This window comes from Misgurnus anguillicaudatus, chromosome 4 (genome assembly GCF_027580225.2).
Source record: "Misgurnus anguillicaudatus chromosome 4, ASM2758022v2, whole genome shotgun sequence".
Classification (NCBI taxonomy): Eukaryota; Metazoa; Chordata; class Actinopteri; order Cypriniformes; family Cobitidae; genus Misgurnus; species Misgurnus anguillicaudatus.
The window spans coordinates 4,349,586-4,373,556 of record NC_073340.2 but is presented as its reverse complement, the minus strand read 5'-3'; the positions used below and the strand labels follow the sequence as shown (position 1 = coordinate 4,373,556).

General features: G+C 37.9%; 1 protein-coding gene across 1 annotated transcript; it reads right to left on the bottom strand.

Moving 5' to 3' along the window:
• Nucleotides 1–902: 902 nt before the first annotated feature.
• Nucleotides 903–22,710, bottom strand: col1a1b (collagen, type I, alpha 1b). Its single transcript, XM_073866566.1, has 51 exons — nucleotides 22,496–22,710; nucleotides 21,348–21,539; nucleotides 20,744–20,778; nucleotides 20,445–20,477; nucleotides 19,808–19,903; nucleotides 19,187–19,252; nucleotides 18,622–18,666; nucleotides 18,284–18,337; nucleotides 18,034–18,087; nucleotides 17,586–17,639; nucleotides 17,395–17,443; nucleotides 17,190–17,248; nucleotides 17,065–17,104; nucleotides 16,914–16,972; nucleotides 15,687–15,731; nucleotides 15,228–15,281; nucleotides 14,951–15,049; nucleotides 14,128–14,168; nucleotides 13,914–14,016; nucleotides 13,584–13,637; nucleotides 13,347–13,454; nucleotides 13,200–13,253; nucleotides 12,583–12,681; nucleotides 12,438–12,491; nucleotides 11,128–11,226; nucleotides 10,914–10,967; nucleotides 10,726–10,779; nucleotides 10,577–10,630; nucleotides 10,379–10,429; nucleotides 10,201–10,248; nucleotides 9,939–10,037; nucleotides 9,750–9,857; nucleotides 9,436–9,541; nucleotides 9,085–9,140; nucleotides 8,643–8,696; nucleotides 8,438–8,545; nucleotides 7,918–7,971; nucleotides 7,102–7,155; nucleotides 6,850–7,011; nucleotides 6,225–6,332; nucleotides 5,766–5,873; nucleotides 5,581–5,634; nucleotides 5,145–5,252; nucleotides 4,896–4,949; nucleotides 4,713–4,820; nucleotides 4,542–4,595; nucleotides 4,317–4,424; nucleotides 3,949–4,222; nucleotides 3,670–3,860; nucleotides 2,421–2,659; nucleotides 903–2,270 (listed from the first exon to the last, which is right to left on the bottom strand). Exons 1-51 carry the CDS (start codon nucleotides 22,575–22,577, stop codon nucleotides 2,120–2,122), a joined length of 4,347 nt encoding a protein of 1,448 aa, XP_073722667.1. The 5' UTR covers nucleotides 22,578–22,710; the 3' UTR covers nucleotides 903–2,119.
• Nucleotides 22,711–23,971: the final 1,261 nt, after the last annotated feature.

Below are 23,971 nucleotides of genomic sequence, written 5' to 3'. Positions count from 1 at the left end.
CATGATGGGAAATCAGGAGGCAGAAACAAAGCGTATGGGTATTGTTTTGTGGGGGTAGTTAACCCGTGTTTTCCCAACCTCCTAGCCGCGAAAGTGCACTGAAACGGCAGTTAAACCTGTGACTTCCCACCCGTGAACTCGTCCTAGATCGATCGCCCAGTTCCGATCTTTTGAAGTCGTGATTTACGGGCTCAAAAACCTGCCTGGAACGCAACATAAATTTAAATCACAATTTAACAACATAGGCTATGTCTGATGAACAATTAAACCAATTGTACAATAACATTTTGTTTCTTAAGCTCAAAGTGCGATAAAAACACATTTAGGTCGTTTAAACAACTGAGCATGCGCACAGATTGGCAAGCTCCTCATAACTCCTCCCCCAGAGAGTCGTCAGATTTTATCGATTGATGATTGGTTCTTTTACCTTGAGGGCGGGACTTCCGTAATACGGCACTGCAAGAACCGAAAGCTGGATGACGTCAAAGTATCGCGAGAATGATTCGAGAAATCATACGATGTCAAATTTCTTCTAGCTCTCGCGGTACTTTGACGTCATTCGGCTGTCGATTCTTGCGGCGCCGCATGAAGTCGATCAAGCCTATACATTTGTGACTGTAATACAAGTGCCACACAAGATCCTTGTAAAAGTGTTTATATCTTAAATATTTTAATTATCATTATCTTATAAAATAATAATCTTATAAGATAATATAGAACTTTAAAGGATTGGAAATATATCACAATTATAAAAAAGCATAATTTTAACTTTTTATCCACATGCATTCCAACTTCTGGAAATAAAATAGAAATTGGGTAGTTGAGTGAAAGCATAGTAGTTTGTTTAATTTCTGCTTCGAGAAAGGCATTGAGGCCATGACAAGAAGATAACATATCCAGCATCCAGTTGACCACATAAACATGCTTTATTTCAACATCCAAAATAATTAAAAACATCTCGAAATACTATACATGTACAAAATAAGTACAGATCCTTTGCTGGAACCATTTGAGGGTCTATTTCATCTGTGGTTTTCTTTTTGCCGCCTCGTTAAAATTGTTTTTTAAATTTTTTGAAAAACCTTTCACTAAAAACAAATCAAACAAAAAACCCAAAATAAAATTAAAAGGTGTGCATTGCATTTGGAAAGAAGAAATAAAATCTAGAAATGAGGGGGGCAGCGGCATGTACAGAAAAATAAAACTGAAAGCAGGGGTCTCGGAAAGTGGAGGAACTGGCAATCAGTCCATTCACTCAACCCTTTATCAAATTATGTGCAAATTTACAGTTACCAATCCAGCGTTTTTCTCTCTTCTGACACTTTGATAAGAGCAGTTGCATCACATTGACAGCAAAACATTCTGTTGACATTTAGCACCAAAAAGGCCCTGCAGCTGACAGTAAAAAAAACGAATGAGCTTGTTTTCTTTCTAATACATACCATAGACAGGACCTATATAGAGAAAGTAGCACCTTTTCATACCTGTTACTTGTTTTTCACGTTTACTTCTAACAAGCCATTCTTGCTAGAGTAAAGAAACTGCCCTCACACCCCCCAAAACTTTTTTACATGAGCTTTTTTGTCCTGAGGTAGCCATTATATCAAGATGACACTGTACCATTTTACCTAAATTTTGTTCCCTGCACGATGTTTTTCTCACTTTTGGTTAGAAGGAACAAGACACTTGGCTGTTGTTTGTCATATTTATTCAACTCCAGAGAATGGTACATTAGCATTTTCATTGTCCTTTCGCAGTGGTCAAAAGAGAATGGCAAAAAAGTCACTGGTATTTTTTGGATTGGGTGATGGTTTTCTTTAAACTCCAGGGGGCGGGGCATTTTACAAGTATATATTACTTTCTTGTTGTCAGCTGACGCAATGGACGCTCGCTAAGTGTCCTTGATGTTGATGCTGGTTGATGTAGTGGTCCTCGATTTTGTTTAAAACATAACATAAGGAACGTAATTCACAACAAGCACCGTCCTTGGGAATTCAGGTTTAAGCACATGGACCGATCGCAGCCGAATAAGAGTTTGTTTGTTTGTTTTTATGAACAGGAAAAGATTTGAAGATGACTGCTAGAAAAAAACAGCAAAGTCATGTCCAGATATTTCTTTTTACAAGAAGCAAACTGGGCCAACTTCTACACCGAATTCCTGATCGGGAGCACCAATGTCCATAGGAGCGATATCAATGATCGGCAGACGAGATGTTTTTGTTGTCTTATAGTCAATGACTGTCTTGCCCCATGTGCCAGTGTGTGACGTGGAATAAAAAAAAAAATCAGAAATTACAAGAGCGTTCTCAATATATTGTATCGATTTATATAGAGCACAGATATTTTAGGATAGAGAAAGCAGAAATTCAAGTACAATAAGTCAAAATAAAACATTAGAGAGAAAAGCCATTCTCACCGTGCAACCATCCTCGCTGACTCTGTATGTAAAGCGGCTGTTGCCCTCCGCTCTGATCTCGATATCGTTGGAGCCCTGCAGGAGCAGAGCCTTCTTCAGGTTGCCTGTGGTCTCGTCCATGTAGGCGATGCTGTTCTTGCAGTGGTAGGTGATGTTCTGAGATGCCTCGTTGGACATCAAGCGCATGAAGGTCAGCTGAATGTTAACATCCTCTGGGTCTGAGCCCTCACTGCCATACTGGAACTGTGGAGGACCAGGAGAATAATAATGAAATAATGAAATATCATGGTGTCCAAAGAAACCGCCACTAATACGGCTTATGCAGTTTTTGGAGTGTGGGAGGAAACTGGAGTACCCATGCTAATACAGGGAGAACATGCAAACTCCACACAGAAAGACCTCCAGACCTAGCCAGGGACCTTCTTGCTGTGAGCCACTGTGCCGCCCCACTTATGTATATCAATAATCCTGTCTGTGCATACCTGATGCCTTACACCCAACATTTAAGTCCTAATTTTTGTTTAACATCATTTGTATTCATATCATTTAAGTTTTCATTTAGTTTATCTTTAAAGGAAAGTTTAACCCCATGTGGGCTTTGTAACACTTATGTGAATGCTAATACAACCGTTATAGGGAGGCCTTGCATACACTCACCTAAAGGATTATTAGGAACACCTGTTCAATTTCTCATTAATGCAATTGTGTAATGGTGTGGGGGATGTTTTCTTGGCACTTTAGGCCCTTTAGTGCCAATTGGTCATTGTTTAAATGCCACGGCCTACCGGAGCATTGTTTCTGACCATGTCCATCCCTTTATGACCACCATGTACTCATCCTCTGATGGCTACTTCCAGCAGGATAATGCACCATGTCACAAAGCTCGAATCATTTCAAATTGGTTTCTTGAACATGACAATGAGTTCACTGTATAGTAAAATGACCCCCACAGTCACCAGATCTCAACCCAGTAGAGCATCTTTGGGATGTTGTGGAACGGGAGCTTCGTGCCCTGAATGTGCATCCCACAAATCTGCAAGACGCTATCCTATCAATATGGGCCAACATTTCTTGTTGAATGAATGCCATGTAGAATTAAGGCAGTTCTGAAGGCGAAAGGGGGTCAAACACAGTATAAGTATGGTGTTCCTAATAATCCTTTAGGTGAGTGTATGATTGAATCATATGTTTTATGAATAAACTAACAATGGACAATAATTAATTTCTATAAATGCAATGTTGTTTTGATGTACCTGGAAGCCATTGGGCATGGACTCTCCGAACCACACATGCTTCTTCTCTTTGATGTTCTTGCTAGTGTACCAGTTCTTCATGGGAATGGAGGCCTGAGATGGGTGGACGCAGGTCTCTCCAGTCTCCATGTTGCAGAAGACCTTGATGGCATCCAAAGGAGAGCCCTGGTTGGGATCCACCCAGTAGAAACCTTACAGGAACAGGCACATGTGAATTTTTTTGAATCTATTATTACAGCAGGATGTTGGACACAAATCATTCCCTATTTAGAAACATACCGCTCTTTCCATCAGAATTGCACATCCTGAGGTCACGGCACATGCGGGCAGGATTGGCCTGTGTTCCTTCGGGGCTACGGATGTTCTCAATCTTCTGGCTCAGAGATTTAAGGGTGGTGTCCACCTCAGAATCGCGAACGTTAGCATCGTCAGCTCTGTAGCCGCCTCCACGAAGAGGATCGTGGGCCTTCTCAGGCTGGGGCATGGGCAGGAAAGGCTCACCAATGCCAGAAGGTCCAGGGGGTCCTGGAGGTCCAGGAGGACCAGGAATACCCTGGGTAAGAGAGATAATGGACATTGGCGTACATCTTTCTAGAGCAATACTGTGACGTCATGTTATTTCAAAATCCATGTCCTGTAGGACTTACAGAAGGTCCCATTTCTCCACTACGACCACGGGGTCCAGGGGGTCCAATAGGTCCAGGCAAACCATTCATGCCGTCCTTACCAGGAGCACCATTAGAACCAGAAGGACCCTATAACCACAAGAAAAAAATGTTTATCCTCAATGAAAATATTGGGTTAATTCTACTCATTTGAAAAAAAATTATATATATATTTTAAGTCAAAAACTGGTATGTTGTGTTACTTACACGAGGTCCAGCGGGGCCAGATGGTCCAGCGGGACCTTGGTCACCATGAGATCCCTAAAGCATTTAAATTGAGTAAATTTCAGTATTACAAAATCAACTTAGGTGTTTGTTCAGATAATATGTGGATCGTTTCAGATTCATTCATATATTTGACATTATGTCCTGACTTACAGGGGGTCCAGGAACTCCAGCCATTCCAGAGAAACCACGGTGTCCCTTCATGCCTCTCTCTCCAGCCTCTCCAGCCTCACCCTTGTCTCCACGTGCACCAGCTGGACCCTGCATACAGAGCCAAGTTGATCAAACTTGTGACAACACAGTACTATTGATATAAATGATTTTCAAAACTCATACCAGAGCACCACGGACACCAGCAGGACCAGCGGGACCAGCAGGACCGGCAGGACCCTGGAAAAAACAGGAGCAATATTATATATATACATATCTTTTTTGCTTTGCATGTAAAGCTGCTTTGAAGCAAGGGGGCATTGTAAAAATAAGCACTATACAAATTGACCTCATGCTTTTTTGGTAAACTTTTGTTAAAAAATGCATTTCGGTAAAAAAATAAAAGGGACACTGTAAAAAATACTAAAAACTTACAGACTCTCCACGATCACCAGGTTTGCCAGATGGACCCATGGGGCCAGGGGGACCAGCCATACCAGGTTGACCAGGAGGGCCAGCATTACCATTCTCACCACGGTCTCCCTATAAAAACACAGATGAAACAGAATGTTTGTATATTCACCATAAAAATAAACATCATTTATATGCATCACACTGCTATGTAAGGGATTTCTTATGCAGAAATGAAATAAATAAATAAATACCGAAATTAAATGTTTTTTTAGCATTAAATTAATAATTTGATTATTTACAAATTATCTAAAAATCGGTTGTCTTAAGAACTTTCCAATAACACCTTTAGTTAACAATATTACTGCCATTTGTTTCTCTTGCACTGTGCTTAAAGCAAAATGTAGACATAAACCAAAGTTAGAAGGGTTAGATAAAATGTGTATGTTCTTGTGCTCACCTTGGGTCCAGGTGAACCGTCACGACCAGGAGCACCATCATGTCCAGGGTTACCCTGCAGAGAAAGATGGGTGTTAAGGTAAAAACGACCACATTATAGCATGCAACATTTCACTACTATGTTCTCTAATAAAAAAACTTGACACTATAGTATATCTTTCAGGAATAAAAGGGGTAATTCCTCACCTCACGTCCAGCCTCACCAGTAGCTCCACTCAGTCCAGGTGGACCCATAGGTCCAGGTGGTCCACGTTCACCAACAGGTCCGGTAGGTCCTTGCTTTCCTGGCTCTCCCTAAGGTGAAGGGTAAATAAGTAAGTATAAGTAAATAAGTGTGGATTAATAATCATTAAGTATGACAAATTTCCAATGAAAACAAGTAGACCTTTATTTGATTCATTTATTATGAATTGATTGGAACTAGTAAATGTATTAACAAGTGTCTCATTTCAGGCTTTAGGTTTTAGGTTTAAGTGTCTAGAGAGAATTTCATTGCGCAAAAAATTTGATCTGAAGCAGAATTGTAGGATGATGTCATAAAGACTTTTTAGCGCACATGCCAAACTGTTAGATTGAAATGTTTATATCTTATGTATGCAAATTTTGTCAGCATAAAAGGGTCTTTAAATATACTAGAAAACTTACAGATGGTCCTGGGAGACCGCTGAAACCTCTCTCACCCCTCTGTCCAGGAAGACCAACGATACCACGACCTCCAATAACACCAGGTGGTCCAGGAGCTCCAGCGGGACCCTAAAAACCAGACAAGAAAGAAAACTGAAATGTTACTTTAATATTCTTAGTATTACATTCTATCAACATACATCTGTAGAACCTTAAGCGAACCTTAAAAAAAGACATTGTAGATTGCTGAAATCATGTTAAGTGTATGCATACACCATGATGACATACTAAAAATGGAAAAGTTTTTCCATTGCGTTTTTGAAAAATTGTTAAAACGATCTCCAATCACTCAAATTGCTGTATTATGCACGCAGAACATTGTTCTTTACAGTAAGTGAACAGCTCAAACACTTAAAATGCTTTTTGTTTTTTATGCTTTTGGTAGATGCTTTTATCTAAAACTACACATTTTTTCCTGGGGATTTGAACCTACAACCTTTTGTGCCGCTAACACAAAGCTCTAGCTGATGAGCTATTAATGTTGTTCCAATCTACAGTCTATGAATGGAAAATATAAATCTAATCTAAATGTGCAGCCGAATTATTCAACAATATTATTATTTGTAGCTGTGGCTTAATTACTTACAGCAGGGCCATCAGGACCACTGCTACCCCTCTCTCCAGAAGGTCCTGGGGCTCCAGCAGCACCAGCCTCACCAGGGCGACCAGCAGGTCCTCTCTCACCACGATTTCCTCTTGGTCCTTCTTTACCAGCAGCACCAGTTGGGCCAGGGGGTCCAGAAGCACCCTAAGATAAAATGGGGGTGTTATTTTTATCAACTTTATGCTATCTAAAGATTAATTTTATGAAAGATTTGCTTTAGGGAGCATTACTTACAGGGGGGCCTGGAGGTCCAACTCTTCCAGCAGCACCAGGGAAACCAGCAGCACCCTATGCAAAAACAAAGACACCGTGACTACTTAACAGCAAACTTCTGTTAAAAAGTTTAAGAGCTCCAAATGGGACGTCGCATATGGCAAATCTGGGTTCCCCTACAAGAGACGGGGCACTGCCCCAAAAAAGTGACATCATATACGAAAGCAACTTACCAAATGTGAAAAGGTGTTTTTTTCTAAATGAAAAACTTTTCATCTATTTTTATACATTTTGCCATTATAAAGCAGTGGGTCTAGTTTTCTGCCATCGTCTGAATTCAGCATTTAGCTTTATAAAGTCTTCGCCAGTAACTCTTTTGTAGTACACTATAGACCCTTTTACTGCCCACGTGATCAAATAGCCTGCGCGATCATTTTGGCAATGGAAGTGGTATTGTTATCAAGTGGTTATAATGTGTTAGCAACTCAGAAAGTTTATTAAAACGGTTTCCCAGCATCAAAATGTCTGGTTGTTGCGTTTGGTTGCACTAATATGATATACTAATATACAAATATATGTATCTGGCAACTTTATTTTTGGCCATCTGCTAATGTCTTCTATAGTACACGGATCTGGTAGCTGTGTTGAAAAAGTTGATAAAGTCAACTCATTAAAATAATTTGTGTACAAACAGTAAAAGGGTCTATAACATAAACAATATATTTAAGATTCCCCTTTTTTTGGATTGCTCTCAATACTGTTAATTTATGCAGAATTGATTTGACACATAACATAATATTCATTTTTTAGCTGTATATTTTGCAAATTGAGTCTTACAGGACTTCCAGGACCACCACGAGTACCCTTAGCTCCGGTAGCACCAGCAGGTCCCTGTTAAAAAACAACAGATGTTGTAAATAAAACACATTCATCTACATAAACCAGAAAAATGAGTATATTCCCACTAATGCAGGGGTTTTTAGACTATTTGTTGGGACCCACTGGTGGATCACACAGTGGGATAAGGTGGGCTGCACAACAGCCAAGAGACTTTGCAATGAATAAGACTACAACAGTGTAGTCCAAATAATTATCTTTCATGGTTATAATGTTTTTAATATGTTATCTTAAATGTGGTTGGCTTCATTCATACAATGAAAAGGAAAATAAAAACAATATGTTTCCAGACATCCCAGATTTTGACATGTTAAGGTAGGCCCTAGAATGAGAAAGTTTGGGAACCCGTGCACTAATGCATTTAATGGTGATTTTCCAAATATCTCACAACACAAGATAATCTTCATCTATAACTACCAGAGATTGAAATCACAGAAAGAAGGTCTGATGAATGCAGCACCTGTGGGCCAGCAGCTCCGGTGGGTCCGGGAGGTCCAGGGGTTCCAGCGTCACCCTTAGGTCCACTGTCACCAGTCTCTCCTTTAGCACCAGGTTGACCGTTACCACCCTGGATTGAGAACAGAAAAACTTAAGCTCTTCTGGTTGAAGAACGAGTAGTTTACTGGTTGAGTTAAAGTGGCATGAGATATATCACTTATACTCACAGGGGGTCCAGCGAAACCAGCAGGTCCAGGGGAACCAACCTCACCACGCTCACCCTGAGATGATACAAGACAAACATTTATAATCAGTGTTTTGTATTAAATTGCTCATACACTGTATGATGTTAATATTAGTGATTACAGGCTTTGTGCTACATTAACTCTAAACATGCATGGTTTATTTTTAACCCATTATGGATAAATATTACACAGAACACACCGCTGGGTTCAAATTGACCCAATGCTGGGTTGTTTTAAGCCTGCTGCTGGGTAATATAACACATGGTTGCATATAACCCAACATTGGGTCATTTTTAACCCAGCTATTATTAGAGTGTTGGCATTGCCTTGTTACATATATTTTAAGATATTAAATTATATGGATATTATACATATCAGAGATTTGATGTGTTGTTGGGTTTTGAGTAGCATACTGAAAACTTACAGGGGAACCACGAGATCCAGTCAATCCAGGAGGGCCAACAGCACCAGGCTCTCCCTACAATACAACCACAAGAGGACCACCGCAAACATTTTATTACTATAATGTATAACATACTATAGAGACAACAGTACTTTTGAGCATTTCATTTCAGTACTTAATTTTGTAAATGCCTTATAAGTTTAAAAATATTACAAATGGCTTATTGTAGAACAGCCAGGAGCACAGATTTTTTTAAATTTAAATTTACATTAGGAAAATGATTTTGGAATGATTCATAATTATAGATGGAAACATACAGTTTGTTTGCTGTATTAGTTAGGTGAATGTTTTTGTATTGACTTTTCTCTCCCTTCTCACCAGGACCACCGCTGGGGCCAGGAGGTCCAATAGGGCCAGTCATACCACGCAAGCCATCCTTACCAGGGGCACCATCAGGTCCTTTGGGTCCACCATCACCCTGAAGAGGAAAGACACTTGTTTATAATATCATTAACACTGCGGTGGAACTAAAGCTAGCACTGTTTCATTTTTGTCACTACGTTTTGGTCGTAATTGTTACCTCATGTAATGTGCATTCATCTTGAAAGTGCAAATCAAACCAAATCAGTTTTTAGCTTACTCGAGTTGCTGGAGTATTCCATAAATCCATATATTATAATACTTACTCTTTCACCTCTGCCTCCAGGCATGCCACCAGCACCTCTCTCTCCGGGCATTCCCTGCATTCCAGAAGGACCAACACCACCAGGAGCTCCAGCAGCACCAGGCTCTCCCTACACACATAGCCATATATTTATAGATCTCTGGAAATATTATTCATTTGAGTTACAATGCTATTGAATTGAGAGTCTTACCTTAGCACCATCATTACCAGGAGAACCAGGGGCTCCACGAGGACCGGGAGGACCAGCAGCGCCATTGCCTCCACGCTCACCAGGGAAACCTCTCTCACCCTAAGCAAAATGATTAAGAATAAGTGTCTCACCTAACTTACTGAAAAAATGTGCTATGATTAAATGAAAAAAAACCCCCCACTATATCAAAGTTAAAAGCAAAAGCATATACATAATTAAAAAATTAATTTCAGCTATTTCTGTTAGGAAGAAGATACTCACCTCTTGGGCCTGAAGGACCAGAAGGACCAACCTCACCAGGAGCACCCTGAAAAGTTAAATAGAAGATAAGTAATACTGACCAAACACAGGAAAATTATAACTGATGTAAGTTGTTGAAGTTGTTATGAAGTTGCTTAAGTAAGTTGAACACTATAAGTAAGTGTTATTAGTTCACCCTGTTCACCAGGTTTGCCGCTCTCACCAGTGGCACCCTGTGCACCTGGTAGTCCCTGGAAGAGAATGAAAGGGGATGGTTTAACTAAATAGGTTCAATAATATAATAAACTGTCAATCAAAGTCTAACCGGTAAATGAAAACTATAATACATTTAGATTACACTGCTAATTATTTGCATTCATTTGCAGGTGAAAATGTACCTGGAATCCAGGACCGCCAGCAGGTCCCATTTCTCCCTTATCTCCAGCAGGTCCCTATGAGATGACAGAACCAAAAAACAAACAGTTATAGTCTACATAAATGGCAGAAATAGTTTTTTAGCACCTTTAAATTATTGAAATATACATACAGCAGGTCCAGAAGGTCCAGGAGCACCAACATCACCATCCTTGCCAGGAGCACCCTATATAAATACAAAGCAAAAATACAATGATTAAAATATAAGCAGAGGATTCAGAGAAATTTTGCCAAGTAAAATGTTCCTAAAATGAAATATTTTTTTCATAGTAGCATAAACTTCAAAAAGTCAGTACGCACCATGGGACCAGGAGGTCCGGCAACGCCTCTCTCGCCAGGTTTACCAGATTCACCCTACAAAAGAGTAATAGATGCTATAAATAATAAGAATAATAAACTCAATGCATGTACTTAAAATGTACACAATTTGTAAAATCAGACGTTGATGAAGGATTTATATATGTATTTATATTAATGTATATATGTATGTATGTCTTGTTATAGTGTAACTTACATCAGTACCCTTGGGACCAGGGAATCCCATTATGCCAGGTGCACCACGAGATCCAGCAGGTCCTGCTGGTCCTGGGCGGCCATCTTGTCCAGGGGAACCCTATTGGAAGAAGCCACACAGACCCAATCATTTTTAGCACCTTCAGTCCAAAAACATATAACCCACAGTTATAGGAGAACATACTGTATACAATAATATGCACAATATAATACTGCTTAAAGTTTCAAGCACATTAGATGCTTTACCAAAAAGATATTTATTTTTGCTATCTTCACGTTAAGTATCAATGTAAAATTACAAATATCATTTCCCAACTGTAAATCAAGTGAGATATAGGATACGTTGCCACGGTTTTTGTAGATTTAGGATTTGTCTTGATGGTGAGATCAGATCTCTGTATCACTTCATTATGATAGTATATGTAGTTATTATAGTAATAACAGTACATTTTGCATGAATCGCATGTAACCCTAAACCAAACACTACAGTAAATACATGATGCTAATTATAAATACTTTGTACTCTGGTTTTAGAAAAAATGGTCATAAAATGGTCCCTAGCTCTATAGTCTTATATGCACCATTTAGGTACAGATATGTATACATTTGGTACAAATATGTACTTCTGAGGTACTAATATACAATTTTTGGTATACCAATATGTACCTCGGAGGTACTAATATGAACTCTTTGGGGTTGTTTTCCGGTCCCAGACTAAAATGCATATTTGAGCTGCTTAATTTAAAAATAACATATCTTAACAAATATCAGTGCCATTGTTTTGTCTTAAGATGCACACCAATAATGTTTTTTGTTAGGTTTGCTTGTGAAGGCCTAGTCCTGGATAGAGACAATTTTTTTCTGACAGTGCCTTAAAATAAAGTGTAACACATTTTTTGTGACATGATTAAGACATTTGCCCTGCACTGTATGTTTACATTTACATATTTGGCATTAAGTCAAACCAGTGCATTCAATCTACACACTTTATGAATAATGTCCATGCATTTCCTGAGAAATCATGACCTTATCATTACAAAGCTGCCTCTGTCAGCATTTCTAAAGATTCATGTATATCTGTAAATCATAAAATAAATATCTTATGAATGGTTTAATGTTACGAGTGCTATGTTCCATACAAATAAAAACAAGGTAATAAATAGTGCTGGCCATAGATTAATCTAGATAAATATGTGTTTAAATACACATAATATTTACTCATATATTAGGCCAAAAATTAATTTTATTTTGTGTGATATTAATCTAGATGAATCTATGCCCAGCTCTTGTAATAAATAATATGCTGCTTACAGCTGGTCCAGCTTTGCCGTCAGGTCCAGGGCTTCCAGGGGTACCAGCCATACCCTAAAATAAACAGAAAACATGTGGGGTGAAAATTCTGACTCTTCATACATTGATATAATTGTGAAATCATAAAGCGTGGCCAATATCTCACCTTTGATCCGGGCAATCCTGGCTCTCCAGGGCGACCAGCCTCTCCGGTAGATCCTTGAGCTCCCATTGGTCCATTAGCACCACGGTCACCCACGGCGCCCTAAAATATAGAATGAGGAAAGACAATAATAAATAGTTCGTATTTCAGCTACTGAAATCTGCTACAGGACCCTGGACAGCTCCCTGACAACAAGCTGCTATTACTGTGAGATAAAGTCAAAGCAGTCAGGACTAACTGAATTTACTACTGTTGAGTTGTACAGATATTCGTTTTTAGTTATCAGTGTGAATATCAATGTGGATTTAAAAGTATAGTTTAAACGAAATATAGCAAACCAAAGATTAAGCAGAAGGAGACCAGTTGAGCGTTTAATGGCTCAGGACAAACAAGAGGCTCATGCACAATTTTTTATTGATGGTCGAGAGGGTTTATTGTAAAGTATTAAAAACAGGTGCAAACTTTAAAACTAGGTTTATTTTAGGTATCCTGACAGAAATGTAATAGTGCGCATTGATTAAAATACCTCTACAGTAAACTTAAAGTATATCATGTGCACAGTCTATAAGGTACTGTATTGATTATTTTACGATTAAGTATTTAAAAATATAGTGACTTGCCATTGGTCCAGGTGCTCCATCAGGACCAGGAAGACCGCGGTTGCCAGGGGCACCCTTTTGAAAGATAAAGACAAAGTATGAGAAACAAGAATGCTCAAATGATTACTTGCAAAATCACCACAGATCTTTTTTGTAAATTAAACTTACACGGCCACCAGCGGGTCCAACAGGTCCGACACCACCGGGCTCACCACGAGGTCCTCTCTTTCCCTCCTCACCACTAGGCCCGGCAAGACCCTGAACTCCAGCTGGGCCCTATGAATGAGCAAAAACAACTATTACTGTATATATATAACAGAATAGGTCTATGTATATTTAATATATAATATGAAACAAACTGTTATGAAATATGAAATGCTTCAAATCAAATGATTTGCTACTTACAGGTTCTCCCTTAGTACCGGGTTCTCCCTTAGGGCCTTGAGGACCAGGATCACCCTGGAAAAGGAGCAAAAGTTTTCCAGATATTTAAACTCAGAATATTAGTTTTCCAGACTTTAAATCAACTTCAAATTACATTTGAATGGTTAGAGAAATACAATAAGAGCAACCTCGGATACCTACAGTAGCGTATGACATAACCTCCTATTTTTAATCACTTTTCCAAGTCTTTTACACCACTTTTAATCTCAAAAGCCAAAATTTGAAATGAAAGCATTTAAATGTATTATTGCACCCTTCGTGTATTCATAATAAAATTAGTGGCATACATACATTGTTACCCTTTGGTCCAGGACCACCGTTGGGGCCAGAAGGTCCAGCAGGTCCACGGGAACCTGGGAAACCAGGAGCTCCAGCAATGCCAGCAGGACCAGTACATTCAAAAAGGGCAAATCAGCTGTGATTAAAACTAGCCAATGCTAAGTAATATAACTTTATATACACTGGATAATAATAAAGATCTGTGAGAAAAATAATACTTACAGTAGGACCTTTGCCACCGGGAGCACCATCAGATCCAGGGGCGCCCTATGTAGTAAAACAACAGAATTAATATAGCAATATACAGCAATACAGCAATATCTATTTTTTTCTTTTTCAAAAAATTTCTGCAATGAATTAAACTGCTTAACATAACTCAATTTAATTTATATAATAATATCTTAGATCTATTTTTTGGTTTAAAAACCTATTAAAATGTGATTTATTTGATTTATTTTATATATATTAAAGGTGCAGTGTGTAACTTTTAGAATGATCTCTTGACAGAAATGCAATGTAATATACATAACTATATTATCAGTGAGGTATAAAGACCTTACATAATAAACTGCTATGTGTTTATTACCTTAGATGTGAGATGTTTTTTATCTAAATACACCGCGATTTTCCCCTACATGGAAGTGGCCATTTTGCTCTGCCGTGTTTTAACAGTAGCCCTAAACAAACAACCTGCTCTATAGAGCACGCTTTGTCACTACATTGTCTCAAATTATGACATGTTTGTCCCGTGGCGGCTATCGTAGCTTTTTTATGCATTTCGAAAGGGAGGGGTGAGCAGTGGACTGAGACGTTGGTTGCAATCTCACAGCTAGATGCCACTAAAATGTACACACAGCACCTTATTAATGATGATCTTTTCATTAAAATCATGAAATTATTATTATTTTAATTATAAAATATTAAATTATGATTTTTTATTCATTCAATTTCTTTACTCTTATTTGGGTTTACAACTCTCATTTCAACTTAAACATCCACGATTTTCTGATTTTTCATTTAATTCATGGTCGCAGTATTTAAATACTCACAGCAGGGCCAGCAGCACCAGCAGGTCCAGGGTTACCAGGCTCACCGCGGGCTCCCTGAGGTCCATCTGAACCACGGCCTCCAGCAGGGCCAGTTTCTCCCTAATAAGGCCAAACAGAAAGTGTACCACACTATAGTAATCATTGAATCTTAATCAAACAGCAATCATAGAAACTACAATGTAAAAAACTTTCCCGAACATGCCAACTGTGAAAGCTGTACCAATTTATTTCCACAGACTCATTTATTCAGAGCGAGTAATGTTAGGAGCTATCGTACCTTAGCACCAGCACCACCAGGGAATCCAGGAGGTCCAGCAGGGCCAGTGGATCCCTAAAGTAGCAGAAAATAGAAAGACTTTATAATCACAAACATTGCTAACAAGTTTCTAATATTCTAATAAACAATTGTTTTGGGTGTCCTCTCTAAAAAAATGTTAGGTTGTTTTTTTAACCCATAGTTGGGTCAGATATGGGCAAACCCTACTGTTGGGTTATAAATAACCCTATGCTAGGTTGTTGTCAAGTGTTGTTGAGTGTAATACTGTAATTCATTATAAAATATCAATAGCTACATCATTATTAAAACCAAACTAAATTAACTACCCATTTGTATATCTCATCTTCATTTTAGCATCACTGAACATTAAATTGCATTTGTATATATATGTATTAAATAAACACTATCAGTAGATTCTAAGATGTAAATGCAGTAATTACAGTTTTAGCAGAGACTTACGGGAGGTCCAGCAGGGCCACTGTTGCCATCATTACCACGTGCACCCTGCAAGAAATCAAAAAAGATTACAATCACCCATTATCCAATCATGAACTGTAATGACACCTTTAATAAAGTACCTTCAAGCATTTAACGAATAATTAAACCCAAATGAACCCTCAAATAAAAATCTGTACATTTTATAGGTTAACAAGAGGAAACAGAGGTTAACAATTCTTTGACTACAACTTCTCCACAAACCCCCAGAACAGTTTTTAATGATCGTGTGGTATCATATTGTTCCTCAACTCCACGTGTCAGTGGCATATAAATCCCTTTAAAGGGTTGAACTATTTAGTTCTAGATTTTGACACGTATTAAGACGAGTTACTTGAGATGATTCAGTAAAGGTGGATAGTTTGGATAGGACATGCAAATAACATTACTATTATAATTAAACTCTATACTGGAGTACAGTGTCAGAAATCCCTCACCCAGACTCTCAGCCAACCACCAGTAAAAGACACTTTATAATAACTTTATCCAATAGCTATGATGTATTATGCTGGTTATTAGTTAAAAAGTTAATCAGTTAAAAGTTAGAAATGTCATAAAAGCTCTACGTTTTGTTAAATCTCTGTTGAAAATTAACCAAGGTTTAATTATAGTAAAAGTTTGATAACCATGTTTTTTGCCATTATAATTATCATCTGTAATGATTTTGCTACAAAAAACATGGTTAAAATATGGCTACTGTAGCAAAACCATGGTTTTACTATAGCACTGTTTCTTAAACTTTTCAGCGTACGCCCCCCGCATTGTGTAGGGTGCAACCATGCCCCCCATATTACATAAAACAATCTCAAACTTAGAATTTGAAATCTAACATATTAAATAATACAATGTATTGCTGTTGGTTAGTGGCCTTATTTTTCTGAGGTTTAATTGCACATAATCTATGATAAATTTATGTATTTTATAAAATAAAACTGGGAGCCCCCTGGCACCATCTTGTGAACCATTAAACTATAGTTTTCAGTTGAATTTGCAGTAAACCATGGTTAGTTTTCATAAGGAACCTGATCATAATTTGACATTAGTGAGCCAAACACATTCTCATTCGTCCTCCACCATTGACGACGTAATGCTGTTTAAGTTTGTACAGTATACTGGCCTAATAGGGAAATGTTTCCAATTTTAATGCCCACCACAAAATCTGAGTGATATATGGATATTCATGGCACTTACTGAAGGGCCAGAGGGACCAGGGCGACCTCTCTCACCGGGCAGACCACGAGGACCCATGAAAGAAATAGATGAGAGAGGAAAAGTAAGAACAATCTTCACACAAACTTTGGATCTCACCTTAAATAAAAGCTCAGTCAGTCACTCACCATGAGTCCAGGAGCACCACTCTCACCGGGGATACCAGCCTCTCCCTGTTATCACAGAAGACACACAACAAATAGAGAATCAACACTGTCAAACGCACACGGCTAATTTGTGCATAAAAATACAAGTTACCTTAGGTCCAGCAATGCCACTGTCTCCCTTAGCTCCATCTAGACCAGAGAAACCTCTGTAAGGGACAATAACGTTATTTGAATAGAATGGAAAATAATTACCATATATTAATAATATTTAATTATATTGCAAAGAAAATATAATAAAGTATTATAAACAGAAAATGTGCATAAACAGTGCATATGTGCAGTCGTACTTACTCTGTGTCCCTTGATGCCAGGAAGTCCAGGAGTTCCAGGAAAGCCACGAGCACCCTGTGAAATAAATGTAATAAACATTACATAAACATCTGATTACGTTTATAAGGCCTATGACAGTGAGTTAGCATCATGCTTTTTATTATTCTTAATCCTGTGTGTACAGGTGTGCAAAAAGTGGCGTGAGATTAAAACGTACCTGAGGGCCAGCAGCTCCACGCTCACCAGGACGACCAGCTTTGCCAGGCTCACCCTGGTAAGGAGTGGGAATGAAAAGAGTGAAAAAGACAGGAACAGTACCTAGGCTTGCATGTTGAAGCATGCATTACTAAGTATGTATTGTACATTTTGAAAAAACAGGTAAATGTTCAGCTTTGACTTGTATTTGACCCATCTAAGGTCTGGATTAAGAATAGATTAACTAGAGACTTTAATAAAGACTAATATACTATAACATGAAATCAATATCATCACAGCACAGTTTGAGACATTGTTGAGAAATTACTACTGTGTGTTTCTAAGGAGAAATGTTTGAGAAGCAGGACACTAAAAGTTAGCCCACGCTTCTTTCATTAAGAAAACATTTTATCTAAATTCTGAAAATGACTTATTTTATGTTTTATGTAAGCTGTTTTAAAAAACTCACCATCATCTCCATTCTTGCCAGGAGGACCAGCAGGGCCGCGAGAACCCATTGGACCCTGCAGAAAACAGCGACAGTTTTCACAAGCTGCTTATGTGTATGAGAGAGGGTGTAAATATGTCATATTTGTCAAATGTGTTCTGTGAGGTTTCTAAATATTTTCAAATGTGAATAATGAATATTTCGAATAGTAAAATTAATTAGTGTTTATATAAAGTGATTTAACAAGGTCACGAGAAGCCGAGAATACTCACAGGAGAACCAGGCTCACCGGGCTCGCCTGGGGGTCCAGGGAATCCCTGAGGGCCCTAAAAAAGCCAGAAATGCAGGACAGTCACATATTAAGATTAAGAGCGGAAAGAGATTGTAAACTTCTTTTAAAAATATATCTTCCTCACTGACTTTTAAATGTGTAGGTTTTATTTTGGCTAGGTTTCATTGCGCTTTTATTGTCATCAGTCCTATGGCTTTATAAAAAAGTGAACAGTCATTGATTGACAGTTCTCATGACTATTCCTAAAGCAGGATTTGTTTTCAGAAATCTGCAACATTTGTAAGGTAAAAACAAGAAATAGTAATGAAATAGACTTACGGGGGAACCTGCAACTCCAGGGGGGCCACGGGCACCCATTGGGCCCTACAAGACAAACAAATAACAAGGAAAACATAGAAATAAATGAAAAAGAAATAATACTGAAATTACTCTTAAACAGTGCCGAATTATAATACTACAATGCTCATATAATAACACATATACTCATACCATGTATGTTTGTATATGTTTTGTATAGGTTCATAGATTCTTTTAAAGTGACAAGACCATCATTAAAAAGATTGTGAAACATAAAAGAAGGTAGAATGGTCAGTTATGTTATTGTACAAATGAGCCAAAGTTACTAGAGTCAAATACAAATTGGCAAAATAATTAGCATGGATAATATTTTGGTCTGTTACTAATATAAATATTGCAACACTATATATTGTAACTATATGCTTGTATATGCATGCATGTTTATTATACACAGTTTTTAATACCCATATGCTTTTCTAAAACTGTATAAATGATCCAAGATATCAAATAACATTTTCCATCTGTTTTGTGTGAGATTGTGAAGGAAAACAATCTGTCAACCAAGATGAATAGAAGTGTATCTTACAGGTGGTCCGGGTTGGGCTGGTCCACTGGATTTATCACTGCCGTAAGCCATTTGGGAAAGGAAGGACTGTAGGGCAGGACAAGAAGCAGAAGTTTATTTGTGATGAAATACAGAGTTATTCTCTCTCAGTAACAATTAAGTCATTAAATCTCAATATGGATTTTCACCTAGCTGAAATAACTATAGCATACCCCCCAAATGCTTTATCGTACTACACAGTATTAATGCTACAGAGTAATAAAACACCTTAACTATAAAAGGCTATAGTTTTCACTTTTTAAATGACCCGCCTGCTTTGCATTTTTTTTTCAACTCTGCTTCACAGGAAGGAGCTGTTCACCTTGCTGGTACTGAACTATATAGTGGACATGTTACTCTTTACACCTTCACTTCTGAACTACCTGACCTCACTTTTAACTCTTGTAAAAAATATATATATTTCATTTTTGAACATGCCAAGAGAAATACTGATTGTAAAATGGCCTAGCATGGGGACCACTGCCAGATTAATGTTTTTGAATAGAGACAAACACAGTAAGACTCTGCCGAATCAAATTATAAGCATGCTGACACCACAATTACAGAGTCAAAGTTTTATGAGATCTAAATTAAATCGCTTACTCCGCCACCGAGGCCAGCAGTTCCAGGAGGACCTGGAGGTCCAGGGAGTCCATTTTCTCCGGGAATGCCATCCCTGCCAGGAGGCCCTTCGGGACCCTGTCAATCGTATAGCACAGATGTTGAGTAACATCAAATCAGCACATAAAATCTCAACATAATCTTTACAACTTCCTGTTTGTTCAATATGACTTTAATATCTATAGAAGGGTACACATAATAATGCAGTGCTCCTTTCTGAAACTGTAATTTACAATCAGTTTGATAACATAAAAATATTTGTATTTGATCTAATGTGCTATATAATATAAAGCAGCAAAAATACATGCTGAATTATATGTGTCACCTGATGCATTTAAAAAAAATAAAAACCTTATCTTGTTTCATGTTACACATGGGGTTATAAAGGTCAAAGGTCAGTCGGACAAGCAGAGGTCAAAACCTTAAATGCTCTATAACATCACAATTGGTTCTAACATTATTATATTTTTTTCAACAAATCTTATCTCATCAATGAAGCCAATGACCAGTGTGTTTCAGTTGTTCTAGTATTTGGTTTAAACATGACATGTGTATTAAATGTGTAGATGCATAGTTTAAAATGATAAACAGGGACATTCAAAATAAGAATTGTACTCACTGGGTCACCTTTTGGACCAGGTCTACCATTAGGCTGAAATGAAAAAGTGACATTACATATTGGTTTATGTTATACGTGTAAATAACACAAAAAGTGTATTTTTATGTGAATCAGGTATGTTGTGGTTTCATATATGCTATAACAAAGTTTAAGCTATGTTATCAGCTTTATATAATATGGATTTGTATTTAACATACATAAATATATAATGCTAGCTAACATTTGCCATTAAAAAATAACAGTGATAATAAGAACGTAATATTGCATATTAGAAAAATGTTTAATATATCCAAACTAACCTCAGGGCTTGGAGGCACAGGTGCAGGCTCTGGATCTAAAGAATAAAATAAAATGTATATATATTTTACAACCGTGCCACTCTAAATCACATTAAGAAAACCTATAAGAAAAATTCACTATGACCATAAAGCGGTTCAAAATCCTTAACTAGTAAAAGACTACAAAATAACTTTAAATGACCAAACAGTCTTACATTGCAATGCTTAAAAGATCATAAACTGTCATAGATGTTTAAATCATATATGCATTCATTTACAGCTATTAAAGTTTTAATGTTTGTAACAATTAATCTACTATAATGTATTATGTACCACAGCTCACTAAGCAAAAAATGTTAAATAATGCAGTCAGCCTAAAGTTAATAAAAACAACAGCAAAAGCATCCGGAATCCCTTAGTCCCACGTAAAAACATTCCAGTAATGAATCCAATAATGTATTTCAAAATCCCTCCACAGGTCTCCAACATGAGAGTGGCGGCAGGCCAATGACAGATAACTCCTGCAGCATGCGGTTAAGCGTTTGTACGCTAGATGGCGACAGATCTACTGTGAGCGCAAGGTGCGCATTATAGAAATTAACTGGAGCAAAAGCGGTAAGTGTACCCTCATCGGGGCAAATGGGGCAGCATTCTCCTTCGGGGATTTCTGGATCGGCACAGTCTGATGTATCCTCGCAGATCACCTCGTCGCACATAACGGTTCCGCTGTCGCAGACGCAGATTTGGCAAGGCTCAGGTTTCCATACATCTTTGTCGTTGTAAAGCTGACCCTCCAACGTACAGCTACCGAATGACACTGTGAATAAAAAAAAAATCATTAATATATTTAGGTAAATAAAAGTATCCTGTGCATATCCTGTCAGAGATTTTGTTGGTAAATATGCCATCTAAGTTAGAGCAATAAGGAATAGGGTGATGTCATATAAACTGGGACACTACTGAGATTTCGCATGACTGTCAAAAAATGTCCCAATTTACCTGAATTCACCCAATTTCTCCCAAGTGTGGATCACCAAAACTGCCTACAGTCAAGTTGGTTTAAAGTCACGGGTTCATTTAAAAAATGGGAATGGTTTGGAGGACAGGCCATCCGCTTTCACATGAGTAATAATAAAGTCAACCATCTGGCGGCGCCAGTGTCTCGTGCAAGGTACCGTCACACCCAAATTACTTTAAGCGATGAAACTATGTCAGCATCGTTAACAAAAGAAAACTTTACCAACATAACGTTTCTGCTGGTGAGTATTTAAATAGTTATTTTTATTGTCAGTCAGCTTGCTCGGTTAAAACTAAATAAAAAAATGCGTTAATCAAACGAGTGCACTTCGTCTATTATGGTTGTAATCCAATATAAGATGTTATATCCAGTTATCCAAAATGTAAACCGCAAAAATGAAAGAGTTGTATGAGGAGGAGAGTACACAAGATACCAAATGCTCACTCTCTCACTCTCTCATCCATGTTGCGTTTATCTTTCTTTGAGCGCATCCAGATGCGCGCGGGCTGAACATGCAAGTGCACGCGCTCAGCAACAATCGCAGGAACGAACACAAGTCCGCGTGCAGAAAGATGCAAGTTAATTTCTAAAAAAGAAACTGCAGCTTTTCCTCAAGACATTTCCGAAATGTTCCCATTGCAGGTCACTTGCAAGGTATAGCTGGAAAAAACCCCAGACCATCTTTCCAATTTGCGTTTTTCAATGTTCACTGTTAAGCATCTTTTCAAAAGCAGATGTAAAAATCGTATACTCACTATCATCCTCTCCCTGTCCTCTCACCACAAGGACCGCTGCGGCGAGCAGCAGCCCTAACCGGATATCCACAAAGCTGAACATGTCTAAATATTAGACATGTAGACTCTTTGAGGCAAGGGGAATCCTGTTTTTGTCCTGAATCATACACGTAGGGTCCGGTCTGTGTAACTCCAATCCAGACCCTTACAGAAACTCCCTACTGCCTAAACAAACGATTGACCCTGGCTTTTATATGGCAAAGTTTTGGGGAGGTCCTGAGTGAACAAGATAACTGCTGCATGTTCAAGTTAAAACGAGTCCCTCCTTCAGCCAAGACTTAGGGCCGCCTTAAAACATGTCAAGCTATTCTGGTTCCTCAATCCGTATTACAACGTGGACATTTTGAAACATGCAGCAGTGTTTTAAAGGTTCTGGATGTCGTGTGATGGAAGATGCGATGATCTTTGTGCTTGTGCATAAAAATGGAAAGATCAGGGATGATTTTCATAGCATATAAGGATTTTTTCATCTTGGGACATACAAGGTTCAATATTGGGAATCATTTAGGATTTATTGTGGCTTTGACGGGTTGCACCGACTTGTGAACGTTTTTATGCAAACCTCGATTAATAAACCATTCTTATTTCGATATGATAAATACTTTCAGATGCATAGAGTTATTCGGAACATTTTTAATGTTGTGATGTAAAAAGTATAGTATGCACTGGCTCTAAATGTGGCCCAAACAAACCTATTTGGTTTTAGATTTAACAACACCGAGCTCATGGGTTTGATGTCTATGAAGCACATGAATTGATCAAATAAATAGGAAAAAAGTCACTTTGAATTAAAGAGTCTGCCAAATGCATAAACGTAAACATATAGTTGTTGGTGATTTCTCGTATTATCTTCATTCTTCTGACGATGAGAACATTTAATGCTAAGTACACAAACATAACATATATAAAATCAATTGCATGTCTGAACATATGACCAAAGCTTAGAGTCTTTTCATTTATCATATGCAATAAGTTATGCACAAACGCGCAGACAGATAGATAGAGCAAGAGAGAAGAAAATTTGGCATCATTTCAAACCATGCTCAATGCTCTGTGGACACGTTGCAACTTCAAGAGCCATGGCCCTGTCTGACCTTCCCTTTCACACATCTTTACGTATGTTTAAACATTTATTGCATTTAATATTTACTGTCACTTGTTCAATGATATGCCTTTAATGTTCTTGTATTATTAATTCCTACTATTAATAGTCATAGCAGACAAAAATAATCAACTACGATATTATATTGATTAGGATGTTTCACAATTTATTAAAATACTTTGTTTAGGGGAAAATCTGTTTTAGGTTCAACACTAGACACAATGCCAAATCGTTATTTTTAATATACGTTAAGGAGTATAAAGGAGTGTAGCCTATTGTGTATTTATTTATTTGCATTCTCACAATGGTTTGTTAAATAATGCCATTCAATGATC